Source organism: Notothenia coriiceps, unplaced genomic scaffold (genome assembly GCF_000735185.1).
Source record: "Notothenia coriiceps isolate Sejong01 unplaced genomic scaffold, NC01 NC01_scaffold00032806, whole genome shotgun sequence".
Classification (NCBI taxonomy): Eukaryota; Metazoa; Chordata; class Actinopteri; order Perciformes; family Nototheniidae; genus Notothenia; species Notothenia coriiceps.
Window position 1 is genome coordinate 140,267 of NW_011365507.1, and position 15,699 is coordinate 155,965.

At 43.6% G+C, this 15,699-nt stretch overlaps 1 protein-coding gene across 1 annotated transcript in view; it reads right to left on the reverse strand.

The window, feature by feature from the left end:
* Positions 1-6: 6 nt before the first annotated feature.
* Positions 7-15,699, reverse strand: part of rnf152 (ring finger protein 152) — a 33,822-nt gene continuing 18,129 nt past the window's right edge. Inside the window, exon 3 of the mRNA XM_010789326.1 lies at positions 7-851. Within this exon, the coding sequence (XP_010787628.1) occupies positions 38-682 (645 nt within the window). The 5' untranslated portion in view covers positions 683-851 and the 3' untranslated portion in view covers positions 7-37. The remainder of the gene's footprint in view (positions 852-15,699) is intronic.

The following is a 15,699-nucleotide window of genomic DNA, read 5'->3' on the forward strand; positions in this document are numbered from 1 at the left end:
GGGTCCGCGGCAGTCCGAGCATCCTCCCCCTTCGCTCTCAGCCGCAGGAGATGACCGTGAAGCGTTTGGAGATGCAGGACATGTTGTGCAGCACGATGCCCAGGAGGAAGAGCAGCACGCAGGCCACCAGGATCACCGTGCACACGCCCGACCACGTGGAGCCCTTCCCCGCTCCCCCCCCCGGGCCGGTGACTCTCCTCTCTCCCTCGCCTCCGTCCAGCCCCATCCCCACCGCCTCCAGCCCCATGGCCAGGCCCAGGGGCTGCTGCTCGGGCATGGTCACCACCGTCACCCCCTTCTGCTGGCTGCCGGGCAGGAAGCGGCACCCCAGCTCCCCCGACAGCCCCAGAGCCCGCTCCTTGGCGAGGGGCAGCGGCAGCATGTAGCAGCCGTTGCTCGGGAGGCGGATGAAGACGGGCGTGTGCTCCGAGGCGTGAGGGATGGCGATGACGGTGATGATGTCGGGGTCGTCGGGGAGCTGGGAGACGGACAGGCCCGGGGGGAGCTTGGTGACGCAGCGGCACCAGGGGCAGCGGATCTCCTTCTGGCTGCTGCGCATCTGGGTCAGACACACGGAGCAGCACGTGTGCCGGCAGTCCAGGAGCTTGGGCCGCCGGCGGGGGCTGTAGTAGTTAAAGCAGATCTGGCACTCCAGAATGGAATCTTGGGAAAGAGTTTCCATTTTGAAGAATATGGGAAGGTGGTCTCTTGTTGTATAAGCAATTGTTCTAGAGAGGTATGCACAACAGGTCAAGAGAAAGTCCAGGTGAAGTTAAGAAAGAAAACCGTCAACAAACGTCCACAACTCCACAGTGATGTCACAGCTTTCTGGTGGCAACATAGTCATCCATCTGCAACAGAAGAGAGAGAAAGCATGGTTGAGACACTTGAAGCCAAACATCTTTAAAGACTGCAGTAAAAAATGTTTAGTACTATATGCAAAAAACACAAAAGTTCTGTGGATATATTTTTTCTTTCATTAATAGAATTAGTCCTGACATGCATTTGTTGACATGAGGATGAACTGGGCAACATGTTGGTGAGTAAAGTCACACAGCATTCTTCTTAATATTTAGTTGGCAACTACACAGAAAGCTAAATCCATCTTAGCAAATCTGGACATTATAACGAATTTCACATCAAGTCAGAAATACAAGTTCTGAAAAGGAGGTGTAGCAAGTTCAATACAAATTCTCCTCGATCGGAAACCGTAAAACTTTCAAGGACAGCAAAAACAAGTTCTCCAACACTCACAATTGAATAATACATGTTCAAACTTAAATCTGACAGGGTCGTTCAAAACTAAGTGTGTGCACGTATCAGCACTTTGCATTTGAAAAGCATCCAGCAAAAATACAAAAGCAACACTTGAATTGAATGAGCTACAGTAAAACTTGTTATTGACGCAAAACGTCCAAAACCTTTTTACAACTGAACTGAAACGACCCTCAGGGAGCTGCAGCGGTCAGCAATGCATCATGGATGATAGACTCATTATTATGTACAGCACAGCGTACATCTCCGCCGCCAGTTGGCTGCTGAGAGGCGAGTTCACGAGACCCCTGGCCTCCGTATCCGTGGTAAGTACGGTTAATTCTTTTAACTGTCTCCTTCAGGCCACAGACTCCATAAACAATTCCTGCCTCCTCCCAATCCTCTTGCATAATCACATCTTCCGTGTTAATCCATGCGGAAGTCGTGATCGTTTTCTTTTACAGATGATTAAACACCGTCAAAATAGCAGCGAGGAAACAATGAATACCAAACAGGGTCCTGCCGACATTTCGCTTTCTTTTTTGCATCCAAATTGTCAAGTGTGAAAACTGCTGAAGAGGGAAGATGATTTTTTTTTTTGCGCTGCCATCGCAACAGAGCCGGTGTCCCTCCGGGGCTCGACTGTGTGGAGACAGGAAGAGTGAAGAGGGGGACAGATGGAGGCTGGAGATGGAGAGGAATAGTGATAGAAATGGAAGAAAGGTGACCAGTGATTGTCTTGCAACACCGTACATCGCAGTCCATTATCAAAAACAAGATCTCAGGCAATTAAAGTCGTCATGGCGCCCTGTGGGGGAGACGGACGTGGCAATGACAGATAAGAGTGTGCTCACACCAGACGTGATGGAGCGGTTTATTCAGTCTGGACTCCTTTAGTCTGCTTCGATGAGACGGCTGATCAAATTCGACCTTGGGCAGTGGTAAATAAATGCAATATGATTTGAGTGAAATCCCACATAGAATCCGCTTATCAAAACCTGAATGCTTTGCAAAGCGTTTTATCGATCGACCCATCAAATATCTACGTCCACAACTTCATTGCTGCAGCTTTAAGGTATCCAAGATGCCCTTGTCCGCAGCCGTGTCCTCCAGCTCTGCCCGGGGGGTTCTGAGGCGTGTTCAGGCCATATGGGATACTCCCTGAGGGTCTGCCCCGGGGTGTTCTGCAGGTTGCCCAGAAAACATCCTCGGTAGGTGTCCAGCAGGCATCTTGTTTAGAAGCCAACACTTTTCTTTCAGAGGATTTACTAGTTTTGACTATTATGACTACTTTTAAGAGAGTTTATAGGAAGGCATCCCCTCGTTCGATCGTCTAGATTCTGACCTTGTTAAGTAGTTATGATCAAGTTATCCACAAAAAACTATAACATTGTCATCAAAATGTAGTGTTTATGCAATCAGTGTCAGACTTACTCATAACTAGTTCAACGTCCGATCAAATAAAGGCTTAAAATGAGTAAAAAATAGCACTTTTATTCAGTTGAGGTATAGGAATCTGTATTGACACATCGCTATAGCAACCTAGTCTTGTAATGTTTCAATAATTTTGGATGAACTAGAATGTATTAACGAAAAAGTGATTCTTCATTTATCCAGTAAAAATCGCCAAAAATGTAAATCAAAATATAACCCTAAGTCTCACTAGAATGCCTCATGAAGGTGGAATATGTGTGTGTCCATTTAGCACTAAGACAACAGGAAGTGACCTCAGAGTTTCCTTTACAGTCATGTCAAGCAGTCAATGGTAGTCTTCCTCATGTACGTCTCATTCCTTCTCCCCCAGCCCTCCCTCAGGGCCAAACACCTCCTCTCCAGACCCTCTGCCTCCTCACCCTGCCTTCCCCTGCTGACCTAGTTTCTCCGCACTGACACCGCGTCAAAGTCAATGGGAAAGTGCAGAAATACCTGGCAGTTTCACGAAGAAGTGAGGAGAGGGGAGCGCACAGGAGAGGGAAGCAGAGACAGGGGGCTGCCCTTGAGGGGGAAGACAGCCCTGGGTATTACTGAATCCCTTTCCCAAAGATAAGGATTAGCTTTGATCTGACATAAACGCTTTGTGGCTCAATATTCCCATACACCCAGTCACTCTTCCCTTCGTCATCCTTCCCTTCTCCTGGATACGTTTTTCCTCTTCTTCACCGGGTGTATGATTTCCCTTTTCCTAACCTCAATTTTCTTTCTTTCCACCAGTACATTTTCAGTGTTTTCCTTCATTTCAAGGAGTAAAGTAAAACTGAAGAATACATACAAAAGAAATTATCAAATCACAAAAGGCAGCCATTTTTGACATGTGAACTTGGTGCCATGCAAAAATCCTAACTACAGAAATGAGCTGCATTTTCAACATGTTTCACTAAAAATGAGCAATACGTGCATAAGTCAAAGAAAAACCCTGAAATGTGAGCAGAGTTGTGTTACTTCTATGAAATGTTTGGCCATCAACAATTATATTAGCCATGCCCAAATAAATACTGTATTGTTCTGTCTCTAATATTTCTTGTGACTTCATTTTGCTTCAGCTGCTGCTGGTAGTCCCTAAAACCAACCAAGGTGTTTGCGAGAAAGCGTATACAGAGGCTTGTCATCTCTGTAGGTTGAACAGTTTGTATATTGAGCCTTCTCAGCGGCAGCCCCCAGGCTCTGGAACGACCTGCCCCCCCCTCCAAACTTTGAAGTCTCGCCTAAAGACCCACCTCTTTTCCCTCTCTTTCGAGTCAGTCTGAGCTATACCTCAACATTATGCAGGAATAGTAGCTGCAGGGCTGCAAATGACAATTTCATTCACTTCATCAGTTATTAATTGACTATTTTATTGATTCATTAATTATTTGATCCACGAAAAGACAAAGAATGCCCACTAGTATTTCCAAAATTGCCACGCCTTTAATAGAAAGCTAAGAAAAATGTAGCAAGTATTTATTTTTGAAATCTATTTTGGAAGATTTGTTCAATAATTATCACTGAGCTTCCATATCCGAGGATGTCTTTTACAGTTGTCCTCGCTGCTCACACAGAGGTGAGTGGGATGGAAGAGATCTTCTGAGGTTACGATGAAAACAAGGTCCTTCAGGGTTACTGTTCTCTGAAGCCAAAGAAAGTGCATGTGCTCTTCAGGAGCCACCACAATATGATTTATTGGTATACAGTAACTCAGCTGTAACCAGGGCAACGTGGCTTTTCTGACCCATTTTCTATCACACCTTGAGAAACACAACCAAATACCGCTCCATTAAAGTCTGGTAGCAGCTTTAAACCACAGTGATTCTGGACCGGAGACACGATATACAAGTAATAACTATTTGACTGAAGATGTAGGGTTTATTTTAGATGCTCTATCCGGTTTATTTTTGTAAAAGCGTGACATTTAGAGTGATTTTGTGGCTTCATCAGGAGACCAGGGAAGGACATATGACTTGGTAATGACGCAGAGTGACCGAGCGGAGGACTACCCCACCCCAAGATGCCTGTGGTCCACCAGGAGTAACCAACAGAAAACACACACACACACACACTGAACGCACTGCAAGGAAACACACACGTTCCCTCAGGGCCTCCAAACACAATCAGCCGAGGAGAAAGTGCACTCGTCCTCGTAGACAGAAGTTAAAAATAGCTGCCCCAGCCAGAAGTCCACACATACACACACTTTGTACACACAATGTCGTCACAAACACACACACTCCACCCAGCTCGATATATTAAACTACCTGCTATCGACGGGAGGTAGGCTGTGAGCAGCATGGAGGGAAAACGTGTTAATCTGCAAACCTTAGGTGGATTGAACCGGTGAAATGTCAGCGAGACGATGATGCACAGTGTGATGTCTGCTCATATAATGCATGTGCATGCTGGGTCATTATTGGACTTGTGTGAACATCGAAGTGGAAAGCCTTAATTATGTAGCGCTTTATAGACTATATATCAAATCAGACTGATGCAGGAGTTTTGCGGCGACCATGCATATTAGAATTTCAGAAAATCTAAAAAATATATATAAATACAGGGGATAAAAACTACTGTTTAGTTTGCTTGTTTTTTCCAAAATGTGGTGAAAAGCTTTGGGAAAACAACTATTAAATGGACCGTGAGTTAGGTTTGTTGTCATATTATTCATCTAAATTAATAAAAATATACCGTAATTTTCGGACTATAAGCCGCACCTGAATATAAGCCGCAGCAGCGGCATACCACTCTCGGTTCCACTTTTACTTTTGCGCGCTACCTGTCTCACTCTTTTCCGGCCTCCAGCTTTTCCTGCTGGAACCCGCCGCTTAAAGGTGGGGGTCCGCGGACCGGCCATAGAGCCCATAGAGTTAAAGGTGTTGGCCGTTAGCTGTAAAAATCCATAGATTGGCAGCACCGTTATATAAACCGCAGCGTCGAAAAATAGGGAAAAGGGCGCGGCTTATAGTCCGAAAATTACGGTAACTATAACAGTAAATAGTACATATCATTGGAGTGATGGTCCATGTGAAATATAGAATTATATGAGATTCTACACTTACAAACCATGAAATGTATATCTTTAACTCGATGTGTGAGTACATACACATTGAATATCTGTTGAAAATTATACATCTTTTGAAAATATGTAGTAGTGACACCAATTTGTTCCTTTGTCCTTGGCTGAACATTAATTGAAGTAGAACGTTGGCAAGCCTTTGAAACCTCTATAACATATATCAAACACACAAACATATAAAAAGGACAGAGAACTCAGTGGCAGCAGTAAAAATCATTTCTGGATTGATGCCCATGTTCGCCTCTTCATGAGACTTTAACAGAATCCATCAACATTTAAATTCATCACTCAACTCCAATCCACTATGCCATCTTCTATTCCCCAAACAAGCCATCTCTCCTCTATCAGATATGAAAACAGCGGTAGAGGCAAATGAGCAGCACATTTCATATGTTAAATAAAGCGGAAAAATGAAACACCATTTGATTCGAGTCTGTAAATGTGATTTGTGGCCCTTCCATTATGCACCGAGGGACGTTCACTCATTTCCAGTTGACAGATAAGTGCACTGTGCTGGGATGCAGGGTTGCTTGTTGTGATGTTATGCTAATTGCTTGTCAACTATGCATGCTAAAGTATGAAATGTATCTCAATATCCTTGTACTTTTCCATCAGCAAATAACAGCTGAGGTGGTAACAGAACGGGCGATAAATCCTGACATGTTTCGATCACAACATTTTGCAGCAACATAAACTTTACAGCACAATATGCCAAATGAAATGTGTCCCTGCTAAGTCTTGATTGTGTGCCAGTGTGCTGAGCCAGCGTTTGCATATACTTGGTGTGCAGATTTCCTCACCCACACATTTTGGATGAGAGTGAACATGTATTTCTAAGTACTTGTAGAACACAGCTAAAGTAGTCATGCAGGAGCGGCTGGGGTTGAAGGGCAACAGCAACTGCTTTTCAGGCCCCACAGTTCGCCTGGGTGCTAATCCAGAACTCATCAATTAACTCGGACTGCGGCTCATTTGTCATGTACGCTCATGCTAACTGCACAGGCGAGAAGGACAGAGAGCAGTCTGTCCTTGACTGAGGGTGCAGAATGGATTATAGTGAATAATAAAGTGCTGATCCTCACTTCTACTAAAGGGCTGTGTGTTGATGACGTTTTGATTTAAGTTTAAAGGAAATATGCATATTGGAGGTTAGGGGAAAGCAAGTACTGTAACCCATTTTAATTCATTAAGAGATATCTCCAAAGTTAAAGAGGCCCTTTTATGCTTTTGGGAGTTTTCACTTTCCTGTAGTTTCTTATAGGTTTCTGTTTCTGTTATGGTCTGCAATGACTAAAATCCCAAACATTGCGACATCACTAGGTAACACTCTATTGGCTACTGCTCAAACAGAGCCGGGCCAGCTAACCAATCAGAGCAGACTCCGTTCTGGTTTTTGAACTTTAAACATGTCACAGTAGAGGCACAAAACACTAATATTAACATGTAAGTGAGCATGGTATGTTGCTATCTTTTTCACGATTCGACCATTGTTATAGAGCAAACGTGAATAATCCCATTTATCCAAAAAACTGGAGTGGATGCTGTCATGGTAACATACAGTATATGTTCTTGTGTTCATGAAATGGAGTGCATTTCGTGTTGTTTGACGTGTGATGCATTGTGTTTGTGTGTGTGTGACTGTGTGTGTGTGACTGTGTGTGTGACTGTGTGTGTGTGTGACTGTGTGTGTGTGACTGTGTTTGTGTGTGTGTGTGTGTGTGTGTGTGTGTGTGTGTGTGTGTGTGTGTGTGTGTGTGTGTGTGTGTGTGTGCGTGTGTGTGTGCGTGTGACTGTATGTGAGACTGTGTGTGTGACTGTGTGTGTGTGACTGTCTGTGACTGTGTGTCTGTGACTGTGTGACTGTGTGTGTGTGACTGTCTGTGACTGTGTGTGACTGTGTGACTGTGTGACTGTGTGTGTGTGACTGTCTGTGACTGTGTGTGACTGTGTGTGTGTGACTGTGTGTGTGTGTGTGTGTGTGTGTGTGTGTGTGTGTGTGTGTGTGTGTGTGTGTGTGACTGTGTGTGTGTGACTGTGTGTGTGTGACTGTGTGTGTGTGCAGGCTCAGCACAGATGGAGCCTCTGATAGACGCCTGTGCAGCCGACCACTGCAGGACACATTATGGCAATTTCCAGCTTGAGGAGCCAGCGAGTGTCAGGCTGCTGGATGAGCGCGGCACCGCCGATCTGCCCGAGCGTGACAACAAGTCCTGCACCGCCGGGACCAACGGCCGACAGGAGGAGTGGACTGGTGTTTATCCACTACATTTCTCCAGGTATTTGGTTTCAGCTAATCCTAAACTACTGAAGACCTTCTCTACACTACACAACAATTTCACCCAGGGGAAAAAGAAACGAGAGGTGGTGCAGAATGAATCACCTCAGAATGTTCTTAAACACACTTCACACAGTCCACTACCAAAGGAGATTGAACTAATATCCCAACGCTGATATGTGGTGTAATGTTAAGAAATCACCCTCATATTGGTATATTGACCAGCCCTTATAGACAGTAACTATATTTGTAACGTATTTCACTTCTTTAGCTACCATCCATCCATCCATCTTCTCCCGCTTATCCGTGGTCGGGTCGCGGAGGTAGCAGTTCCAGCAGAGAGCCCCAAACTTTCTTTTCCCTGGCCACATCAACCAGCTCTGACTGGGGGATCCCAAGGCGCTCCCAGGCCAGCGAAGAGATATAATCCCTCCACCTGGTTCTAGGTCTACCCCTTGGTTTCTTTAGCTACACTAAGTATATTTATTTTCATGTATTAGAGTAGTATATTTGTACACCTGTATGCATGTGCATTCTGTTAAACTATCCAATCAATCCTGGGCGAGGTCACACTGAGTCCAAATACTCTCAAAACAAATCACCCTTCCTCCCCGCTCTTTGATGAAAGGCATCTTCTGCTTTGAGAAATGTTTAATTTTTCAAAAAGCAGATGAAAGAGGTGAACTTCTGCAGCTGGAGGCCTGATCTCCATCTACAGATTCAAATAAAGCTCCTGGAGGCCTGAGATAAAGGCGAGCACAGCAGTGCTGCCAAAACTTCAAACAAACACTGACACTTTTAATTAAGCTACAAGGCTGCTTATGGAAATGAGGATTATTTAAAAACTATTAATAACTGCCAGACAATGGAGCTGTCAACATGTTGTTATTTCCGTTTCGACAATAACACTCCTGAAAAGTTGAACTGAAGACAAAGACGCCTCTGGTTTGATGAGTGGAAGGGATATTTAGGTGACTCAGAATGCTAACTGTAGAACATACTGTGCTTTTTTTTAATGGAAATAAATGTTTTCTTTCAAATGGAGTTCATCCCTACAGAAGAGGATTAGGGACGCTTGAGGAACATTTTTGGGGATGTGACCAAAAGTAAAGAATTCTGAGATTAAAGTCAGAACTCTTTTTTTACTTGGTCACAAACCTACAAATGTTTCTCATGATATCCTCTTCCGTATTTCCCACTGTGGAACTAAACAATTGGATTTACTTAATAAATAAAAGAGTTTGCCACAGAGAGGGGGATTGCTACAGAAGAGAGGTCTTACCAGGCTTTAATAAGACATTAGAAAATATATTTTAGAAAATAGCGTGTGTTTTTTCTACCTGTGCTGGGTTGCTGCTCGTTGAGTCTGATAGGAGGCGGTAAGTAAAAACCATTCCTGGCGAGGGGGCTACCTGAGAAGACAGGTTTTAACATTGCGCATCTTTCTGCAGCTGCTCGAGTCTATCTAGCATGGGGCGACGCAGCACGGGGGGACGCAGCAGGCAGCCAACGTACCACGACCCCTGCTCCTGTGACTGAGCGTGAGATCATTCGCACATCAGCGAGCAGCACAGCGTGTTGTGTGTATGCCAGTGTGCTTGAATGTGTGTTTAGGATAAGACCCATCTACAGTTTTAAAGAACTCAGCAGGAAAGTGTTCAGGGTCAAATCACTTTCAATGGATGCTCCAAAACAGCCAGATTTCAGATTCATCACACGCACTCTCTCCTGTTCCTCTCCACTCGCACATCCATCTCACTCGTGGCGACGCTGAGAGCGAACTCTTTCAAGAGTCTCGCAGTCAATTTGAAATGCAGACGGGTGATCTAGCATGAAGGAGACGGGAATTGTCATATCGCTGCGGTTTTGTCAAAACCACGCTCCGAGGGACTCGGGTTAGTCTAAAAGACCAGAGGTGGGAGAAGTGATGAGGTGAGGGTGTATTTTTAGAGTCGTGCCCTCAAACTGTTTCATGTCACTTTGTCAGCCTGAACACCTCGATGTCTTTCACCGACATGTTAATTATGGGAAAACCCACTCATCTACTTCACAAAGCAATCTCTCCTACACACACGTCTGTTTTTCCAGGAGGAAAGTAAGTTGTCAGGCGAAGAGAATCAGTAACAAGCCAGAGGAAACAGAGGATAAGCATGTTCTTCTCTCGATAAACTGCCTGTTTTTGTGTCTTCGAACGCTTCCTGACAACTTCATTACATTTAAAGTCTTAATTACGGAGCAACTATTTAGCCTGAATACATAAAAAGGGTTTGAAATTGCTGATTCTTTTCCAATTGCCACAAACTATTTCTTTATGTCCCCAAATCCAAAGTTAACTCACCTAGAGTGAATCAAACCAGGTCCAATCAGTCAACAAATAATAAATATACAATCCGAAAATATGGGTGCAACGGACGGTTTCCAGCCTTTAGATGGTGGGGAGACAGCATGTCAACATCCGCCATGAACCAATACAACTGTCCTCTCTCTTTACTGGATGTATTGGACGCCAGCGGCAGTAAAGCTCATGTTTGAGACTATCATGTAAGTTGTTTTTGTTTGATTGTAAATACTATGTCCCATTAAAAATAAGCCCAAACAAACCAAACCAAAGAAGTGATAATGTTAGACAATGAGCCATTACGGTAAATGCACTGCACTTATATGGACATTTCCACTCAGTGCAACCCCACAAAGGGCTTTTACAGTTTTCAACAATTCACTCACACTCACACACTGTTGGCCATTTGGAGCAGTTTGGGGTTAAGTATCTAGGCCAAGCACACATCGTTATGTTGACTGCAGGACAACCTCCCTACCTAGGCCACAGCTGTTCAGCTTTTAATTGAATGCATAAAAACAAGTAGCAATTTCGTAAAAAACAAATACTTGAGGCTTATATTCATGGTTGGATTAAATATCTGCCTGTATGAAAAGATCAAATTAGATGTGCTAATTAATTTGAATGTTATCAATATGGGCTATAGCAATAATACAATTGCAGTAAGCACAATAGTTGGTCTAAACTAATTATGTAAAAATATCACTCTGAATGAAGTATTGTGGAGCTGCAGACATATAATAATGCAAACAAGAATTATAATCTGATCTCTTTCTTACATCACAAATCATATTGCAATCAGTCAAAAATAAATCGCAATTAGTTGTTTTTTCCAAATCATGCATCAGCTCTATAAAAAATGACAGTGTTTGCATGTCAAAGTCACACTCTCCGTTGACCCGCAGCCTCCACCCTGTGGCTCCATTACAACATGATGCTGCTTCAGCCTTTCACTGCGGTCCTGACAGACACGACTCATAACTCAGACAGCAGCTGGAGGCCCCTGTCAGGTGAAAGTAGATGTGGGTCATCTCAGGCGGCCATTTCAAGCAGTCCCTTCACTCCACTGCTTTAGCCTCAATCACAATGGATCCCATACAAACAGCATTACTGCAATATGAAATAACATGTACAATTCTCTAATAGAGGCTTTTAACCATACTGTACCAGCCACCAATAAATGTCATCAGGCTATAAGAGGATATATGCTGGGATGGTTATACAAACACAAAGCAGGAAAATGGCTCAGATGGATTACAGTAGAGTTCATGATTATCCAATAATGTTCCTTAAACTTCTTTATAACTTATCCCTTACTTATCAATCAATGCATCAATGACATTGTTCCTTAGCCTGAACCATAATTATCAATCAATAGTGGACTGAAAACATGTTGCATGTCCTCACGCAGAAAGTCCTTCAAGAGAGCTTTCTTTTTTTCTCCTAATTCCATCTTTCAAGCAAGCTGAATACTTATTTATTATAATCCTAAATCATTTGAGTATAAACCAATTAAGAATATTTAATCCCTCTTTATAAAGTCAATTGAAATCTTAAGAAAGTGAGGAGAGTAGTGTAGATAGCAGAAATCATTAAGTTACAGCTGCAGTGTCCCTAGAAGGACAAAGGGAAATGGTTGCGTTATAAAACACACATTCAAACGTAAGATACATTAAACAGGAGCAATAAAGGACTAACAGCTTTACAGGCTTTTATCATTAACATTTCCTAAGTCAAGTATTTCCTGTATGTGCTGCAGAATTGAGAAGTGAGGGTTGGAGACTGCCGGCCACCTGCTACTACACTTGTTTGAGAAATGGCCGTGATGTCTTCCATCGGCTATTTTCGCACCCTCTCTCCCTCCTCATCTCTTTTAGTGAGACAGACAGCCACGAGGCTGAGGAAACATTTGACGCTGAGCCAAGGAGAGGAATATTTCACAGAGACTGATGCCAGCACGGACACCTCCGGCTGGTGAAAACACAAATGGGTCGATACTCTGATTGGGACATCGCTCTGCAGTCACGGGTCAGGTCCTCCTCTGACGGACAGAGACAAATCCATCAGGACGGACCACACGCTGAGACTACAGGAGTCTGCTGCCAGCCTCCTGCTAATTTACTTTACAGGGGTGACCTCACAGTCCCTCTACTGCCACCTACAGTACGGTGTATAAGAAAACCCGTGAATAGACAAAACATGTATAAGTTAAGAGTCCACACATTCCCAGCATGATGTACATTTAGTTCATTATGGTCCCATTTAAAGTTAAACAAATGATAAAGGGTATGCTTTAGGGCGGGGCTACCTTGGAATCGACAGGTCGCCACCCCGTGTGTTTTCCCGTCTGGGCTCTCCGTGTTTTTGCGTTAAGGACTTTAACCCTTTTTACTTTGTATTTGCCATTCATTCATGTTATTCTAACATTGTGGTCCCCTAAAATGTCTTGTTTGGCATTCGGTTGCTGCACCTGTGACAAATGTCAAGGCTTTCAAAACAGTAGTCCACAAACCAATAGGTGAGCGGGACTACCTTCTCTTCTTTTATTCTTTATGAGTGACATGCTTTGAATGCCAGTTGAACCTGAAGTTATTGAAGTCAGTGGCACTGGAACATTTGCTAGATTCTACCGTTTTTGGCAGGACAACAAGCGGTTGCCAGCAGCGCCCTTGCATCCTATTTTTGTTGTATTTCTGCTTTTATTTGACAGATGACAGGAGAGAAATGGGGGAGAGAGAGAGAGAGATTTCTGACGTGCAACAAAGGTCGCAAGGTTGGAATCAAATCTGGGACGTTGTGGTTATGTGGCATGCGCTTTAACTGCTCCGCTAACAAGGCGCTCCATGTGAACGACAAATGCTTATTACAGCCATATGCTCTCAGTTTCTGCACAAACAAACAGCCCTGAAGCTTTTGTGTTTCTCCAGAGAAAGCTGAACTGGGAACAAGAAGTGGTTTTGAAACAAGATCCAGTCCTTGGAGAAGTTTCGGGGGACTTTAAATCAACATATAAAAAGACAACTTATCTCTGGAGGAACCTTGGCTCTCTAATTCACACTTTCAAAAAGGACAGCTTTCAGTAGTTTTCTACTACAGCCTCATCCTTGGCTGGTAAGTTGCAGTCTTTAAAGAGTGTGTGACGGCTGACGGGACATTGTGATGCCGGTAATGCAGCAGATTACAGAGAACAGTTATTCAGCAGCACTTACATGAGCTGGGTCACATGTCAGAACACACATACACACGCCCCAATGACTCAAGCTCTTTGTACAATGGACAGCGCCTCTGAGCATCCTATCGACACTCACTTAAGATAATGACCCCTGTTGGGGGGGGGATATAGATTCCAGAATGAATCTCCAGCCTCGTATGGCGGCGGATGGGCGGGCGCGGCAGATAAAGGGCTTTAGAAAGAGACTCTGCGGGAACTGTGGTGGCAATTTGTCAGGATTAAAGCTGGATGGTGTCGGTCATTGTGTCCGTGTGTGTATGTGTGTGTCCGTGTGTGTCCGTGTGTGTCCGTGTGTGTATCTGTGTGTCCGTGTGTGTGTATGTGTGTGTCCGTGTGTGTATGTGTGTGTCCGTGTGTGTGTATGTGTGTGTCCGTGTGTGTATGTGTGTGTCCGTGTGTGTGTATGTGTGTGTCCGTGTGTGTGTATGTGTGTGTCCGTGTGTGTGTCTGTGTGTGTATGTGTGTGTATGTGTGTGTCCGTGTGTGTATGTGTGTGTCCGTGTGTGTCCGTGTGTGTGTCTGTGTGTGTCCGTGTGTGTATGTGTGTGTATGTGTGTGTCCGTGTGTGTGTCTGTGTGTGTATGTGTGTGTATGTGTGTGTCCGTGTGTGCATGTGTGTGTCCGTGTGTGTCCGTGTGTGTGTGTGTGTGTGTGTGTGTGTGTCCGTGTGTGTATGTGTGTGTCCGTGTGTGTCCGTGTGTGCATGTGTGTGTCCGTGTGTGTCCGTGTGTGTGTGTGTGTGTGTGTGTGTGTGTCCGTGTGTGTGTGTGTGTATGTGTGTGTGTGTCCGTGTGTGTCCGTGTGTGCATGTGTGTCCCCGTGTGTGTCCGTGTGTGTATGTGTGTGTGTACTGATCTGCGAGGTCAGCTAAGGATGTGCTTGAATCCTCTTCTCCTCAACAAACCGATGGTCAGATCTGACTGCATTGTTTTCTTTATCATTCTTCAATGTTTATTACACGGTTGGTGTATTTATTATCGTTTGGGTTATAAAAATGTTCGGAAATCGTAAAATGTGTACAACGAAGAGTTTAAATCTCTAAGACAGTCAATGTTCGAAGCAGCATATCCTCACACTTGGTGGTTTAATTAACTGACAACTGACTTACTTAATAATAATTTAATTGTTTCTGAACTAGATCTGACAATTTGACATTTTAATGATGTGTTCTTGGGAATTTGCAGACCAGACGATTATCCGAACAAATCATAATACATATAGTGAAGAAGTTAACCAATCATTTAAATATTCATTATTTGTAGCCATAGTTTGAAATTTGAAATACAACAAAGCCTATTTCACACAACGCAGACAAACAGGTTTTTATTTAGTTATGTTTTCAGATCTGGATATGTCCGGATATGAAACTTTCTGCTTCCCTTCTTTCAAGGTCTGACTGAAATACACCAGAAGATTCTACCAAAAGCTCAAGTTTCATACAGTGTGAAGTAGGGATGTCCCGATCACCTTTTTTTGCTCCCGATCCGATTCCGATCATTTGATTTTGACAATTTGCCGATACCGACTTTTCCCGATCCGATCTTTATGCAATGCATTAAGAGAAAAAAAAGGAAAAAAAGCATTCAAGTTGTCCCTTAAGGTTATTTTTGTATTTAAATTGGATATTCTATCCAACGTGGATATAGCTTCTTTCTTTCACAGCAGCATTGGATCAGTTCAGTTGTGCAGCATTGGATCAAAACAAAATAAAGCTTATCAGTACTCGTTAGCTTACTGCTACAATTACACACTGCGCCCTGCCCACTCTGTTGCCAGATTTGAGAGAAATAATCAACCAGGTCTATGAAAACAAGTCCCAAAGAAGCAACACATACATGATGTTGTGTCATTTGAAACCAAAACTAAGGCCTCAGGATGACTTTAAGACTTGAACATGGTCATTTTGGTTTTGTAAAATTGAATACAAAATTTAAAAAAAGTATTTATAAAAGTTTTCTTTTTAAAATCGATCCCCGATTTTTTCTTCCGATCTTTTGAAAATCACGTAAATCGGGGATCGGAGCCGATCGGGACATCTCTAGACTCAAGGTTACCCT